Source organism: Miniopterus schreibersii, assembly GCF_964146895.1.
Source record: "Miniopterus schreibersii genome assembly, chromosome: 6".
NCBI classification, from domain to species: Eukaryota; Metazoa; Chordata; class Mammalia; order Chiroptera; family Miniopteridae; genus Miniopterus; species Miniopterus schreibersii.
Genome location: NC_138107.1, coordinates 21,605,340 through 21,622,748, shown reverse-complemented (window position 1 = coordinate 21,622,748; position 17,409 = coordinate 21,605,340). Strand labels below are relative to the sequence as shown.

Below are 17,409 nucleotides of genomic sequence, written 5' to 3'. Positions count from 1 at the left end.
AATTGAATGCAGACACATCCCATAATCAAGGAAAACATATCTACAAAAAGGAAGCAAATGCTTCATACTTAGTGTCCCCCAAGGACTGATGAATTGCCTAGATGGTCAGCATGACATGGAAAGTGGCACACTAGAAAGAGCACTGGACCAGAGAACTCCCTGTGTTAACATCTCCAACAAAGCTAACCCCTTTGCTCCTTCCAGGTGCCATATCCTTTAATCTGGCTGAGATCACTACATCAGGCTCCTGACAGGTATCCCTGACTCCACACTTTACCGTGCCCTAGAACTGTATTTCTAAAACAGAGATCTAAGTGTACTGCACCTCTGCCTACACACCATCCATAGGCCACCTCTGCCTACAGAAGAGGGTTCATCTCCTTAGCAAAATTCCCAATCACTCCGACGCCCCTCATTCTAGCCACCCGGAAAGGACTGGTTTTGGCAACAGTGACACATTTTTTTTCCTTCCTTTCAGCCTAAGGTGAGTGTCACCACCTCTAAAGCTTCCCTTGACTCCCAAGGGAATGTGAGACACCTCAAAGCCATCACTGGAGTCTGCAGAGGCTCCCTCCTTCGTATGTCACACTGCCACACATCCTTGCTCCCCAGTGGGCTCCCAGGTCATAGGTGCACACGTGGAGCTGGAATCAAATGCTCATTCCAGAACTGACCTTGACCAAGTTTCTTTTTTTTTTAATTTTTTTAAAATTACAGTTCACATTCTACAATATTTTGTATCAGTTTCAGGTGTACAGCATAGTGGTTAGACAATCATATACTTTACAAAGTGTTCCCCCTGATATTCCCAGTACCCAACTGGCATCATACATAGTTATCACAATATTATTGACTATATTTCCTATACTGTACTTGACCAACTTTCTTAAACAAGCCACTTGAATAACTTTCTTAAATAAGTCTCAGTTGCTACACTTGCAAAAGTGAAATTATAAAGGCTAAAGTGAGTTGTTTAAGGGAAATAATTTATGTAGAGTACTTAATACAATGGTGGAGCTCAGTAAAATCTCAATAAGTGATGGCTATTACAATTATCATTAATATGTAGCAGATGCTCATTATATATTTCTTAATTAAAGAGGCTCTAAGTTTACAACTTCTCTAGGTCTGTTTCCTCACCTGTAAAGTGTAGGGGGAAGGAGAGGAGAGGGGACAGGAGTGGAGAAGAGGAAGGGGGGTTGTACCAACACATAAAAGAACCAGAAAACAATTAAGTGCTAAACTGTATAATGACATCAGTATACCTGAGAAACGAGAACTGTTTCCCTAACTTGAGAAATGTGTGGATCACCACTACAAAGAAGTACTCTCTTGGACGCTCTTCCTCCTGAGCTTTGCCTTAAATTATTTTTATTACATTGTTATTTAATATAAAACAAGGTATGTCCTCCCTGTGCTTAACTCTTATAAAACTATAAGGTGAAGCAATTTAAAAATCTGGTAAAAACCAATAAAAGATAACAACATTAATTTAACACGGCAGATGATGGTGATGCAATTTTACAGACACGCTTAGCTGCTCACAATGTATTAAATACAACACCACCTCGGAGCGGGTTCCTTGAAATCCTGCTGCCTACACCACCATGGGCTCCGTGACCCCCTCAGCCAGCCATCACTCTTCTCTAAAAACTGCCACGAAACCTTTGTTCATCTAGCCATCATCCGACCCAAACACTTTATTTCTGCATTAAGTCCACATCTGTTCTCCCCACCTTCTCTACAGTCAAAGCAGTGCTCCATCAAACACAGGCACTAAAACCTTACACTACTCCTCATTTGTAAAGTCATCTAGGTATTACAGAATTTATGATTTTTATTATTGTTTAAAAGAACATTAAAAACTTAATTCTGGTTTTAAAAAATAACTTACAAACTCGCAGAAAAAAAAGTCTTCAACCTTCAGTTTAAGAAAAAATGTTTTACGATAAAGTGGGCACTACTCACACCTGAGGAAACCAAAGCTTGGAGAAAGCATCCAAGCAATGGAGCTGCATGTGAACTGGTTCCATCACTCCGCTCTCTGCTCCTCATGACAGGCCCTAAGAGCCTCGGCAGAAGAGCACCAGCAATGGACAGAAGGAATCCAGGGGAAAGCAGCCAGGTGGGACAGAGACACAGAGACAGGAATTTAGAAGAAAAAAATGACAGGACTTAGTGACAAGATGAATGGAGAGAAGTCCATGAACCTGTGAAACAGGAAGAATGGCAGTCCCATCCTTCAGAAATGAAACTGGTGGGAAAAGAAGCCAGGTCAGGAGACAAGGCATGGTGGGTTTAAGACAAAAGGGACTACTCCGAGTGGGAATAGATATGCTCTTAACAGATCACAGCTGGAGATGCTGAAGTCACACTCATAAAAATTATTTCAAAATATAAGTAGATCAAAAGTGTCCAGCACAGAAGAGGCAGAGAACAAAGACTGGCAAGACAAGACCACGGAATTCTGACTTTGTGTCATTACTAATTTCATTAGATTAGGCTGAAGGAAGTACAGAGGGGGAGGCAAGTATCTTATAGAGGGAGACAAAACAATGTCACCTCTAGATGACCTTTACTTCTTACAATCTGTACAGTAGAAATCAGACTGTAAGAAGGGGAACTACTATGGCTACGAAACCGGGGCAGTCTACTACCCATGACACCACGAAAGGATTCAGTCATGCAACAAGCATCTGAGTAGCCACTATGTACCAGGTACGGTCCTAGGTCCAGCCACAAACAAAACATCCCTGCCCTCATGGAGCTTATGTTCTAGCTGGGGAGACAAAGACAAAGCAAGCAAGTATGTAGTCTGGAGTTAGGTAGTGATAAGTGTTCTAAGGGCTGGGAAAAAGCAAAGCAGGATGTGAGAAAAGGTGATGGGAAGGGGCAGGTGTTTGAAATAACGTCATCGGGCAACCATGGGAAGAACTCTAACTGAACTCTAAAAGGAGGTGATGAGATGAACCAGTTTTTATGTGATAAAGGCTTGAAAGCATTCACTCGAAATATCTGCTGCCTCTTAGACTAGGCATATGTATTGGTGCTAGAGAGATGACAGTAAAACACACGTATTTAAAGGTATTCGAGAATCAGTGCACACTGAGGGGAGAAGTGACGACGTCAAACACATGAAGTACAGAGGGGGAGGCAAGGATCTTGTAGAGAAAGACAAAACGTCACCACTAGATGATCTTTGCTTCTGAAGCTACTTCCAACTTGAATATTTTCTGAAGTTATCAGAAAAGCACAGATGCTGGAGGGGTGATATGCTTAAGGGAAGGGAAAGAAGCAGAGGAGGAAGATTTGTATCAGACTCAGAAATATTCATTCAACAGTTGTTTATTAAGCAGCACCTACTGAGTGGATGGGCTCTGTACTCACAAGGATAAGCAAAAAACAAGGGTACCTCGAGGGGGTTTAAGTCTGACTGTCTCTGTTAATACACATCCCAAAGGGACCGAGCTGGGGGAGGTGGAGAGAAGTAGGTGAATGGGAAAGGGATGGCGAGACTCATCCAACTGGGGCCAGGCCAAAGATGAGTGTTCTCAACCTTCCCTACAGAAGAGCAGCACTGAGAAGCTATCACGAGGTGGAGCCACTGCTGAAGATGGTTGGTGCAGGTTCAGGGAAAGGTTACCTTAGATAAGTAACCATCAAGTTTGATAACTGTGGTGCCTGCTCCACCCCACAGTTACCACATCTATACTAGAGTCATATGTCTCCCCACAAAGCTGTGAACAGTCTGTAGGAATCGTACCCTCTTTCATCTCTGTGTTCCCAGCAACTAGTAGATAATGAAGGGTCAATAAATGTTTGACTGAGGCCCAGTTTTAGTGACATGAGTAAAACAGGAGGGGCTAAATAACAGGGTTTGATGAGTGTGAGCCAGATTCCCGCTAGGCTGGACAAAGCTGTTATAGTCAGTTGGTGGACACATGTACAGGAAGATGACCAGTGACTCTGTATCTAACCAGCTGGGTATACCTAAAAAGTCACTTCAATTCTGAGTCTCAATTCTAAGGGGGTTGGAACAAATCAGATGTTGCAGACCTTTGGGTGGAGAAGAGATGCTTTTCTTTAAACTGAAGCCTGAAGAGTGTGTGTATCTTTGCTGTTGAGGTAGGGGGGTACAGGATTCCCCTTTGGCTGTGCTTCCAAACAAATTAGAGAGAACATACAGCCAGTATGGCCACCACAAGGACCTTGGAGGTTTGTCAGCAAGAGAGGCCCACTGGTGATGTGGCAGGTAAGGAGGCAGAGGTTCGGTGAGGGGGCAGGGACCTCAGTGAGCAGTACTAATGAGTCATCCAGATCCCAGAGATGAAAGATCAGATGGCCCAAGGAAAGACTTGAACTGTGAATGAAATATGTGTTTTCAAGGTGGTTGTTCACATCTGGCTTGTACACACCCAGGCACCCAGACATACAATAAGTCAAGGAAAAATAGATTTTACACCACCTAAAAACTATAAAGCTACTTTAAGAGCTGTAAGAGAGATAATTACCCATAAGCAAGACCACCTTTAGCCTCTGAAAAGTGTGTTTATTTACTCTCTTTACAGAGTGCTATCAGACTGTATTTTGAGCTTCTCAGAAGTTTCCATTTAGGATCAGTAGAAATACCTGACATTTCCAAAACCCATAATTCCCATACCAAGCTGAAATCCCCAACATTACAGGAAAACCCACAACCTTTGCAGAAGGGAGTGAAAAGCCAATCTAGTCAAAGGAAATTTTCCAGTTCTACAAAAGAAAACAAACAAACAAAAACACCACAAAGAACACTAAAACATTTCTAGTTGAACAAATTTAAGAAAGCTAAAGGTCAGACAGAACCATGTGTTTGAAAGAGCCTGCAAAATAATAAATGCCTGAGGGAACTGGATGGCTCTTCTGCTTCTAAGCTAAATAAAGCTTGGGGGGCTTTGCAAAGATCCTAGTGAGGATAATCCCTGTGATTACACAGAGCAAACCATCCAATCAGTTCTATTCGAACCAAGGAAAATTAATCCAAGAAGAATAACAACACTTGAAATATTGAGAAAAACACACAGTTCTGCTTCTTACAACACTCCGTCAGCGCTGGAGACCATATCAGGTCATTCTAACAAGCCAGAACATTTAACTAGTGAGTGTTTCTGTGACAGTGTCTTGGCGTTTTGTTAACTAAAGGACAAGCAAGTTACCTGCGTGCCAACGCTCAGGCCTTCTCTGGTCCTCTCCCTATTTCCTGCACACCTTTGAATTACTGCACACCGAATTCCTGCACATCCCTGGATTTGGGAGACCTTCCTCCTGAAGGGTTTACTCCAGCTAAGTTACTGAGGCAAGTTCTAAGGTTAAAAGTTTGCAGTCTCCATACTCCATTAAAGCACAATCAGGGCACGTGTTCCTTGACAAGTTCAGCCACAGCATACTCATTAATTGACGTAAACTCTGAAAAAGTAACGCATCACTGCTAGGGCAGAAGTCAGCCGGCTGGATGCGGCTGCTGCGGGCGAGGCGGCTGCAGGGCTGGCCCGCGCGGCGGAGCCTCAGCGGACGCTCCCCACCGTCGCTTCCACACTCCAGGTCCACGCGGGCAGGTCCAAGAGGCGAGCGCCTGGGCACCTGCCGTAGCCCCCCGGGCGCAGCTCTCCTCCTGCCCCCTACCCCCACCCTTAAACCTCGAGGCCCTTCCTGGGGCTAAGGGAGGCCGGCCAAGCTACGGCTCTTCCAAGCACCGTACACCGCGATAAGGCCCGAGCACATTCCTCGCAAGATGCCGAGATAGAGAGGCTCACTTGCGCCCCACCTTCTCCAGGACCTGCCCTGGCCGAAGGGGAAGCTCTCCCCGGCCAGTGGTAGGGAACCGCGGGGCGAGGGGACCGGCCCCGGGAGCGGGATTCCGGACGAGCCCGGTTCTTCCAGCAGCAAACAGCCCGAGCCGCCTGGCTCACCAGCCCAGGAGAAAGTGCCCGGCGTTAGTGCCTAGACGTGTAGCTAAACTACTCCTCGGAATGTTTCCCCAAATCGCACCAGCTCTAGGGACTCACTGGAAAACATCAAGTCACTTAGTGTAAAATGAAAAGAAACTTTTACGGGGGTTGGGGGAGGGGTGAAAGGAGAAAGGAGCAGGTGAATGCAGGCAGGTAGAGGTGGTTCCTGCCGGACCTGTCGGCCGGATCTGGAGGTGGAAAGGGGGACAAGTGGAGAGCAGAGGGGACCAGGGGAGAAGGGAGAAGAGGAGGCGAGGGCTGGCCGGGCTCGGCCGCGCTCCCCAGGGCGGCGCTCAGGTGAGGCCGGGCACTCACCGCGGGCAGCTCGCGGAGCTGGTTGGCGTCCAGCAACAGCTCCTCCAGGCTGCCGGCGTAGCGGTAGATCTCCTCGGGGACGCAGACCAGCGAGCAGTGGCGCTTGTCGATGGTCTCCACATGACGGTTGCACCGCCACAGGGGGATGCAGTGGAACATCGCCGCCCCCGCCGCCGGGTCCCCAGCCGCGGAGACCCGGGCTCTGAGCCCGCTCCGCCCGGTGCCCACTCCGCGCTCGTTGGCTCCCGTGCACTCTCGCTCCTCGCGCGGACCTTCGCGGCCCGAAACGCTCCCAGGAACCTCGGGCGGGAGCCGCAGTCTAGTCCCAGCGCCCCCGCCCGCCAGCCGGTGCGTCCCCTCCCACCCTCCAGTCTCGCCGCGGCCGCTCCTACTGCGGCGCAAAGCTTCCTACTCGCCGCCTCCACGCGACTGAGCATGCGCGGCAGTGGGCTCGCGCCCAGGGCGTTTCCTGGCCCGGGGATGCTCCGCTCCGGGTTTTCCTGGCGACCCGGATCCGGGGAGGGTCGCGGGACCTGCGGACCCGGGGCTCGCCGTCCCCTTTCTTAGCCTGGGACTTGAGGCGCCTCGCACCCTTGAGGAAGCCCGACTGCGCCGGAGACGAGTGCAAAGATGAGGCAGGGGAGAGGCAGCCCGAGGGGAGCAGAACAACTTTGAATTTTAGTTTTAGTTGCCTCGCGCCCCTCGCCTCCCGCGCTCCCCTTCCCCAAAACAACTTTCTCTTCCGGGGTCAGGCGGGACCGCCCCGATCCCCGGGGTCGGCGAGGCTGGGAGGGGTCTCCGCCGCCCCCCTGCCGCCCCCTCGGCCCCTCGTGCGCTCGCCGTTCGCAGACGCCGCCGAGTGTGGCTCCCGCGCGGCTGCCGGCCCTCGCCGTGCGCGCCGGTCCGCGGGCACCGCCTGCAGGCTGTGCAACCTGGGGACACATCTCCAGCGGTCATTGTTTATGTACACGGGAAAAGGAAACCCCCGTGCCGCCGAAAGTGTAGGGGTGAGCGTCGGCGAGATTCTCCAGGGTGTGGGTGCGCCCCCATCAGGAGCCCAAATGTCCCAGTGCGCCGGCCGAGGTGAGTTTCGGAGCCCGGTGTGCCCGGCCAGAGGTCTGGCCCCTGGCGATTAGCCTGGGCTGGTGTCCGCGGCTAAGCCGGGGAAGTGGTGCAGGTCCCGCGGGACCGCCTGGCGAGCATCTTCCGTCCGGCTTCTGTCGTCGACACCGACACCCAGTCCCTTGCAAAGGGTAGTTTGCAGCCGAAGAAGGATTAGCTGGGAGGACCCTGGAGGGAATGGATAATGACCAGCATTCTTAAGACCCAGATTCATGCCCAAGGTCAAGGGCCAGAAGCCTGAATTGCCCCTCGGCTCCTGTAGCTCTTTGTATGGCACTCACTCTCTCGGAATAAAACGAGCTCCTTCCTAAAGGGTCGCCCACCGGGTCAAAGTCAATCACATGGATGGATCTGTGACTCCCCTCCTGGCTGCCCCCTAGTCCTCTCACTTTCCCCTTTCAGTGAGTGTATGCCGACACCAGATTCCACCTGTGGCCGCTGCCACCCTCATTCCCGCCTCCAGCTGCTAAAGATAAAATCTGGAGCCATAGAATCTGCACTTCTGCCGAAGACTGAATTTTGGTCTGAAACAAGTTTTTGCAAAGCGTAAGTGGCTTCACAGGCTCTCCTCTTAGTTCCAGCTGTGCACAGGGCAGTTTCTCCTGGGTGAGTGGGAAAGGACTCTTCATTTCACCTCTGCTAGGAAGGCTTTTCTACCCCCAGCATTATCACCTTAACTCTTTAAATCCATGCAATCCCTAAACTCCGTTGCCCTACCCACTTCCCACTCTCTTTTGTTTGTCCTTATGTGGTTCCTACATTCTCTTGAAAGGCTACCTGGACTTTGAACCTTAGCCACTCTTCCTTCGTTCTTGCACTCCAGAAACCCATTTTTGTGCCACCTTTAGTGGAAAGTTCCTGAGAGTCTGAGTCTGTCATGGTAAGCAAGCCACTGTCTGCAAATTTCCCAACTGCTTTAAAGAGGACGGAAGGGAGGAAGTCAGACTCCTTTATCTTAGTCTTCTACTCACTTCCAGAGATTATTACACTAGTTATTTTGATAAATGCCAAATGTGTTTTAAGAATCTGGCTGGTTTTTTAAAAATTCAAAGCTCACTAAGCATTCCCTGTGTGCCTCTCCATGGTTCTTACGCTCCCTTGTATTATCACCTTAATCCCAAGAGCTGGTCACCTCTTGGATGCCAGGAACAGTCTCACTTGCTTTGTAGATCCCTGGTACTGCTACAGTGCCATGTGCACACTATATGGTCAGCACTGTATATAGCACCTGTGTTGGCTCTATGGAAAGTCAGTGGCAGAATCCTTGACTTCCCTTGTTTCTAAGGATCTGCCAAGAGCTTGAAACATTAGTCTGGTAAGAGAGAGAAAAAATGAAAACATCTTGTCAGCTGGAGAATAGGGAACCGATTTTTTAACCTCCTGAAGAATGTTAAGATTTCTGTGTTATAATTTCTAGTTTCTTTCCCATATACAAATGAGTTTTATATGCAATATAAACAAAATTTAAAAGACCATCTAAATCCATTCCTTTTTGGAGTAGTGCAACTCATTCACTTTCAGTGTGAACCATTTTTCACAGTCTTTGGGGGTAGGGAGGTCTGGCTTTGAATTCTGGCTCTGCCACCTAATAGCTTTGTAGAATTGGACAGGTTGCTTAACTTTTATAAGCCTTAGTTTCATCAATCTCAAATGAGGAAATGGTCCATGGGTTGTTAGGATTAAGTGAGACGGTGTAAATAAAATGTTTAGCAAAGTGTTAGGCACACATTGGTTCACTCAGTAAATATTCGCTATGCACTGTGCTAGGTAGCCTTCTGGATGGCTCTCAACCACTCCCATCTCCTGATTGGGCTGTGTGACCAGCTTCTATCTTTATGTCTCTCCAGTCACTCACTTTGGGAAAACCAGCTACTGTGTTGAGCAGCCCAATGGAGATGTTCACATGGCAGGGAATTTGAGGACTGCTTACAACAGCCAGCAAGGAACTGACACCTTTTGCCAGTAGCCATGTGAGTGAGTAATCTTGGAAGTCAATCCTTCAGCCCCCATCAAGCCTTCAAATGACTGTAGCACCAGCCAATGGCTTAATTGCAATCTCATGATAGACTGTGACCCAGGACTACTCAACTAAGCTTCTCCTGGATTCCTAGCCCTTAGAAATTGTGCAAAGCAATGAATGTTTGTTATTTTAAGCTGCTAAGATTTGGGGTAATTTATTACATAGCAACAGATAACTAATAAATGTGCACACTGTGTACCATGCATTGTGCTAGATGCAATGAACCAGATAGGTCTTGCTGTCATGAAGCTTACACTCTGAGCTTAGAAGAATTATAAATGTTAAATTAATGTTCTCATTGTTTTTGAACATGATTGTTATTAGTTTTTTTTTAAATTGAAAGTCCAAAATAATAGCTGGTAAGATATGGGCAGAATTGGGATTCAGAGATTTGAGCATGTGAATTTTAAAGTGAGGCACCACCACCTATCTATTAGAATTACTAAAGAAAAGATTGACAATCTCAGTTGTCACTGAAGATATGGAGCAACTGGAACTCATGCATTGCTAGTGGAAGTATAAAATGGTAAAGGTAAAACCACTTTCAGAAAACAATTTGGAAGTTTCTTATAAGCATACACCTACCCTAGTGATCTAGTGATTCTACTAGATATTTACACTCACAAAAATGAAAGTATATGTTTATACAAAGGCTTGTCTACAAATGTTGATAGCAATTTTGTGAATAATAGTTAAAAACGGAAAACAATTCTAATAGTTATCAAAAGATGACTGAGCCAGTGTGGCTCAGTTGGTTGGGCATCCTCTCATGCACTGAAAGGTTGCTGGTTCAATTCCCAGTCAGGGCACATGCCTGAGTTGCAGGCTCAGTCCCCAGTAGGGGGTGTGCAGGAGGCAGCCGATTGATGTAAAATTCTTGCATCGCTGTTTCTCTCTCACATCACAAGTGTTTCTCTCTCCTCCTTTCCTCTCTCTCTAAAAATCAGTAGAATATCTTTTTTTTTTTAAAAGATGAATGAATAAACAAAATATACTATATCAAAACAACAGAATAACAGCAATAAAAGGGTACAAACTATTAGTATGTGTAACAACTAGGATGAATCTTAAAAATATTATGCTGAGCAAAAGAAGTCAGACACAAGAATACATACCATGTGATACATATGTATATGAGAGTGTGTGTGTGTGTGTATATGTATATATACACACACTTTGAATAATTATTAATTCCAGTGTGTTAAATCTGAAAAGAAAGAAACATCAATTGAGTTATCAAAAAATGTATGTATATATACTTTTGGGGGGACAACATATATATGTATATATATATATATGAATTCTAGAAAATGCAAACTAATATAAAGTGTCAAAACCTAGATCAGAGGGTACCTGTAGCCAGGACTGAGGAGAAATGGGGGAAAGATTGTTTTGGGGTAATAGAAATATTCTGTATCTTGATTGTGGTGCTGGTTATATGGGAGTATACTTGTATTAAACTTCTCAAACTACACACTTGAAATGAGTGTGTAGAACTTACACATGAATGAAATTAATTTTAAAAGTCAACAAATAGTATACAGGTAAATGTATCCAACAGGCAATTGTAAATTACTTCAAGGGCTAGGTCATATTGTGTTATTTATTAAGCGCCTACTATCATGCCATGCACTGAGTTCAGCCTTATTGGAAGAAAGGCAGTTATTAAGAAAATTATTACAGTCCTAGTACTACTTTCTTCTTAATCTAGAGAGGCTGATTATTTTTGTCCTATAAAGGGTCACTTGAGCAACCCTCCAAGGTACTTATATGCAAGTAACACAGGCAAGTGAAATTCTATTATAATCAATGCTGGATACTAGGAAGAAGTTTGCATAAGTATTATTCTGAGGTTTCCCTTCTCACTTTCCAGCTACCACAGTCACCCCAACTCTGATCTATGGATCCTCAAGTCAGTCAGACTGCTCTAAACTGTTTTAATTTATACATTAAATTTTATCTGTTTCATGTAGTGGAGAAAGTGGCTATGCTTGTCAAAACCATAAAAACAGAACACTCACCCACTGTTTTTTCCTTCTTCCAAGCATGGACTCCCTTCAGTTTCTGTTTCCTTACGGGCATGCTCGAGTACCTTCACAGAGTTTTTTAAAATATTTTTTCCAGCACTATAATTGTTATCTGTGTGGAGGTTAGTTTGATTGTAACCACTGAGTCATTACTGAAAGAAAAACACTCCCCTGCTTTTTATTATAGTCATTTATTTACTCAGCTACACAGATTGTAATAGCATGTGAACAATCCAAAATTTCACATTACAAAGATTTTAATCTGCTCCATTCAAAGACGTTACAAATGAGCAATCTGAGTTTCATCTGCTTTTCTGTTTTTCACAATCTCCTAATGAATGTGTGAGTGACGAGTCAAATATTGAACATTGTGCCTTGGAGGAAACGGGCCAAGCACTATCGCACTATCTCGTGGGGGTGGTGTAAAAAAAAACCCCATAATTTTACATAGAATTTTTGCATCTGTCACCACTAGGGATGAGATCTTGGGTGAATCATATTAAATCCAAAATTCATTTTCTTTATTTCTACAAAAGAGATGATAAATGTCAGGCTCAAAAAGCTGTTGAAAATATTGTGGATTAATGTTGTAGAAAGATCTTTGTATGCTGCAGAAATTACACATTAGGCCTTGGTCGTTGTCATACTTCCTTCTCAGTCACCAGCCAAGAGAAAGCCTGCCCTGTGTATTCTCTGTTTGGGTAAACAATATATAAACAACTGAATTGATAGAAATGAGACTGTAAAGTATTCGAACATGACAAAGATTACAACAGAGGGGCCCGATCAAAACGAGCACCTGCCACTGAATCCATCATTTTTCCAGGACAGGCCTCTGTCTCTGCTTTAGTGTCCCTCCCCAATAAAACAGAAGTGTGGGGGAAGCCTGCAGGAGGTTCACGAGCAGCCTTTCTCGGGTTGTGGCAGTACTTTACATTTACGTAATCATTTCTAGTTTAAAACAGCCATTAACATACATTATCTCAGTTGATCAAAATGTATTTTCCAGTCATTTAAGTAAACACAGATGCCTCATTTATTTTCTACTTTGATCCACAAAGGATTTAAGATCCTATTGACCAGCTTTTTCTTTTAGCATTCTTATTTAATAGTTATGGTTCCTATAACATAAATAAAACCAATACAGACACTTAGTCTTCACTGAAGGCCAAGACCTACTTCATAAAAATAAGAGAAAAAGATATCAATAAGCAAAGCTGCGCTACTGGTAGTGAGCAGTGCCATCCAGACAATCAAATACCGCTACTAATACTAGTATGTCGATCAGTTAAATAACATAAACCTAAAAGATGTCATATTTCTCCAGTTAAGTTTGCACCATCCATGAAATTGGTGCAGACTTGATTGTGAAATAACAACTTTTAAGCCCTGTCAGAATAAAACATTGTGAAGTTAATTAAAAAAGCTTTTAAAACTTTCAGCTTTATTGAGGAATAATGGACATACAAAATTATAAGGTATTTAAAGTGTACATCGTGGTGATTTGATATTGTGAAAGGATTCCTCCATCTAGTTAATTAACACATTTCACTTCATATACTTATCTTTTGTTTTTTGATGAGGACATTTAAGTTCTACTCTCTTAGCAAGTTTCAATTATACAATACAGTGTTACCAACTGTAGTCACCATTGTACATTAACTCCTCAGAACTTACTCATCTTATAACTGAAAGTTTGAACCCTTTTACCAACCTCTTCTTATCCATTCCCCCTCCTGCCTATTCCAGCCCCTAGAAACCACTTTTCTACTCTCTGTTTCTATGAGTTTGACCTTTTAAAAAATTCCACGTGTAAGTCATACCATGCAATATTTGTCTTTCTCTGTCTGACTTAGTTCACTTAGCATAATTCCCTCAAGGTCTGTCCATGTTGTTGCAAATGGCAGGATTTCCTTTTTTCCCTCATAACCGAGTAATATTCTATTGTATGCATACACCACATTTTCTTATCCATTCATCCACTGTCACATTGTCACATCTTTTGGCTACTGTAAACAATGCTACAATGGACATGGGACTAGGGATATCTCTTCAAGATTCTGTTTTCATTTCCTCTGGGTATATACCAAGAAGTGGGATTGCTGGGCCATATGGCAATTCTTTTTAATTTCTTGAGTAAACTCCATAGTGTTTCCAAGAGTGTCTATACCAAATTACATTCCCGCCAGCAGTGTACAAGGCTTCCATTTTCTATACATCCTTGCCAACACTTGTTATTTCTTTTTTATGATAGCCATTTTAACAGGTGTGATTTCAGCTGTGGTTTTGATTTGAATTTCCCTGATGATTAGTTAATTTTTGAGCACCTTTTCATGTATCTGTTAAAGATTTGGATGTATTTTTTTAGAAAAATGTCTATTTAGTTCCTCCGCCCATTTTTAAGTTGTTTCCTATTTTGCTGTTGAGTTGTATGAGTTCTTTATATATTTTGGATATTAACTCCTTATCAGGTATATGATTTGCAGATATTTTCTTCCATTCCATAGGTTGCCTTTTCATTTTGTTGATGGTTTCTTTTGCTTTGCAGAAACTTTTTAGTGTAATCCTACTTGTTCATTTTTGCTTTGTTGCCTTTTCTTTTTGGTGTCAAATCAAAAAAATCATTGCTAAGACCAATGTCAAGAAGCTTACCGCCTGTTTTGTTCTAGGAGTTTTATGATTTCAGGTCATAACTTTTGAGTCTTTAATCCATTTTGAGTTGATTTTTATGAATGGTGTTAGATAGGGGTCCAGTTTTCTTTTGCATGTGGCTGTCCAGCTTTTCCAACACAATTTATTGCAGTCTATCCTTTCCTATTGTATATTTTAGGCTCCTTTGTCATAAATTAATTGACCATATATGCATGTGTTTATGTTTGGGCTCTTTATTCTGTTCCATTGGCCTATGTGTCTGTTTTTATGCAAATACCATACAGTTTTTATTACTGTAGCTTTGTAATATAGTTTGAAATTAGGACGCTTGATGCTTCCAGCCTTGTTCTTCTTTTTCAAAATTGATATTTGGGGTTTTTTAGGGATCCATGCAAATTTTAGGATTCTTTGTTCTGTTTCTGTGAAAAATGACATTGAAATTTTGATAAGGATTACATTGACACTGTTGATTACTTTGGGTAGTTTATACATTTTAACAATATTCTTTCAATCATGAACATGGAATATCTTTCTATTTATTTGTAACTTCAATTTTTTCATCAGTGCCTTATAGTTTTCAGTATACAGATCTTTCACTGCCTTGGTTAAACTTATTTCTATGTAATTTTTACTTTTTAATGCAATTGTAAATTCCTGATAGTTTGTTAATAGTGTATAGAAACACAACTAATTTTAGTCTATTATTTTGTATTCAGCAACATTACTGAATTTGTTATTAGTTCTAATTAGTTTTTTTTATGAAGTCTTTAGGGTTTTCTCTATATAATATCATATCATCTGCAAATAAAGAGAGTTTCATGTCTTTCCTTCCGATTTGGATGCCTTTTGTCTTGTTTTATTTTTTGCCTAATTGCTCTGGCTAGATCTTGAGTAGGCATACTAGTCATGTTCCTCATCTTTGCGGAAAAGTTTCCAGTTCACCACTGAGTATAATGTTAGCTGTGGGCCTGTCGTATATGGACTTTATTATTGTGAGGTACCTGCCCTCTATACCAGGTTCATTGAGAGTTTTCATCATGAATGAATGTCGAGTTTGGTCCAATGCTTTTCCTGTCTATTGAGATTACCATTTGACTTTTTATCTTTATTTTGTTAATGTAGTGTATCGCGTTGATTGCTTTCTGGATGTTGAACCATCCTTGCATCTCTGGAGTAAATCCCACTTAATTATGGTGTATAATTCTTTTAAGGTATTGTTGAAATCAATTTGCTAATATTTTGTTGACGGTTTTTACATCTATGTTCACCAGGGATATGTAATTTTATTTTTTTGTGCTGTCCTTGTCTGGTTTTGGTATCAGAGTAATAATGGTGGTCTTGTAAAATGAGCTTGCATGTATTCCATCTTCTATTTTTTGGAAGAGTTTGAGAAGGATTGGTATTCTTCTTTAAATGTTTAGTGAAATTCACCAGTGAAACTATCTGGTCCTGAACTTTTGTTTGTTGAGAGGTTTTTTAATATTGATTAAATCTCCTTACTAGTGATTGGTCTGTTCAGACATTCTATTTCTTTATGATTCAGTCTTGGTAAGTTATATGTTTTTAGGAATTTATCAATTTCTTCTAGGTTGTCCAATTTATTAACATATGATTGTTCATAGTAGTCTTTTATGATCTTTTTATTTCTGTGGCATCATAAATGTAGAGTCTCCTCTTTCATTTATAATATTATTTATTTGAGTCCTCTGTCTTTTTTCTTGGTAAGTCTAACTAAACATTTGTCTATTTTTTTGTTTTCAAAAAGTCAACTCATAGCTTCATTCCTCTTTTCTGTTGTGTTTTTAGTCTCTACTTCTTTTATTTCTGCTCTGATTTGTGTTACTTCCTTTCTTCTAACTTTGAGCTCTGTTCTGTTTTTATAGATCCTCTGGGTGTAAACTTAGGTTGTTTATATGAGATCTCTCTTTTTCATTAACATAGGTATTTATTACTATGAATTTCCTTCATAGAACTGCTTTTGCTACATCCTATATGTTTTGGTATGCTGTATGTCCATTTTCATTTATCTCAAGTAATTTTTTTTCTTTTAATTTCTTCTTTCACCCATTATGTGTTCAGTAGCATGTTGTTTAATATCCACATATTTGTGAATTTTCCAGTTTTCTTTTTTGTAACTGATTTCTAATTTGATACCATTATGATTGGAAAAAATACTGCTATTATTTCAATCTTCTTAAATTTATTAAGATTTGTTTTGTTGCCTAACATCATCAAAACTGGAGACTATTCCATGTTTGCTTGAGAATTTGTATTCTGCTGCTGTTGGATAGAATGCTTTCTGCATGTCTATTAGTGTGTCTGGTATAGCATGTAAAGTCTAATGTTTCCTTACCAATTGTTTCTCTGGATGATTTAACCATTGTTAAATGCATTGAAGTCCCCTACTATTATTGTGTTGCTGAATTTTTCTGCCTTCAGATCTGCTAATAATTGCTCTATATATTTAGATGCTCCCCTGTTGGGTACATAAATAGTTATAAATGTTATTTCCTGTTGTTGGGTTGACCTTTTTATCATTATATAATGACCTTCTTTTTCTCTTATTACAATCTTTGGCTTAAAGTCTATTTTGTCTTATATAAGTATAGCTACCCCTGTGTTTTTGGTTTTCCTTTACATCAAATACCTTTTTCCATTCTTTCCCGTTCAGTCTGTGTGTGTCCTTAAAGCTGAAGTGAGTCTCTTGTAGGTAGCAGATTGCTGGGTCTTGTTTTTTAACCCACACAACCACTTTATATCTTTTGATTAGAGAATTTAGTCCATTTACATTTAAAGTAATTATTGATAAGTGTGGACTAACTATTGCCATTTGGTTAGTTGTTTTCTGGCTGTTTTGTAATTCCTTTGTTTGTTTGTTTTCTCTTGCTCTATTCCTGTGATTTGATGATTTTCTATAGTGATATACTTAGATTCCTTTCTCTTTATCTTTTGTGTAACTACTATCGGTTTTTGTTTTGTGCTTACCATCAGGCCTACATAAAATATTTTCTATTTATAACAGTCTCTTTTTAGCTGATAACAACTCAACTCTGAATACATTCTAAACCTCCACATTTTTACTCTCCACCCCTGACATTTTTTGTTTTTGATGTTACATATACACATTTTACCTTGTGTATCCTTTAACAAATTACATAGTTATAATTATTTTAATATTTTTTTATGTTAACCTTCACGCTAGATTTATAAGTGATTAATTACCACTTTATAACATTAGAGTATTCTGAATTTAACTATATATTTACCTTTACCACTGATATCTACACTT

The 17,409-nt window shown here is 41.8% G+C and overlaps 1 protein-coding gene across 1 annotated transcript in view; it reads right to left on the bottom strand.

Annotated features, from left to right (window-relative positions):
- The window catches only part of LRRC1 (leucine rich repeat containing 1), a 120,748-nt gene extending 114,017 nt beyond the window's left edge, over positions 1-6,731 (bottom strand). Inside the window, exon 1 of the mRNA XM_081141174.1 lies at positions 6,300-6,731. Within this exon, the coding sequence (XP_080997300.1) occupies positions 6,300-6,458 (159 nt within the window). The 5' untranslated portion in view covers positions 6,459-6,731. The remainder of the gene's footprint in view (positions 1-6,299) is intronic.
- Between the last annotated feature and the right edge of the window lie 10,678 nt (positions 6,732-17,409).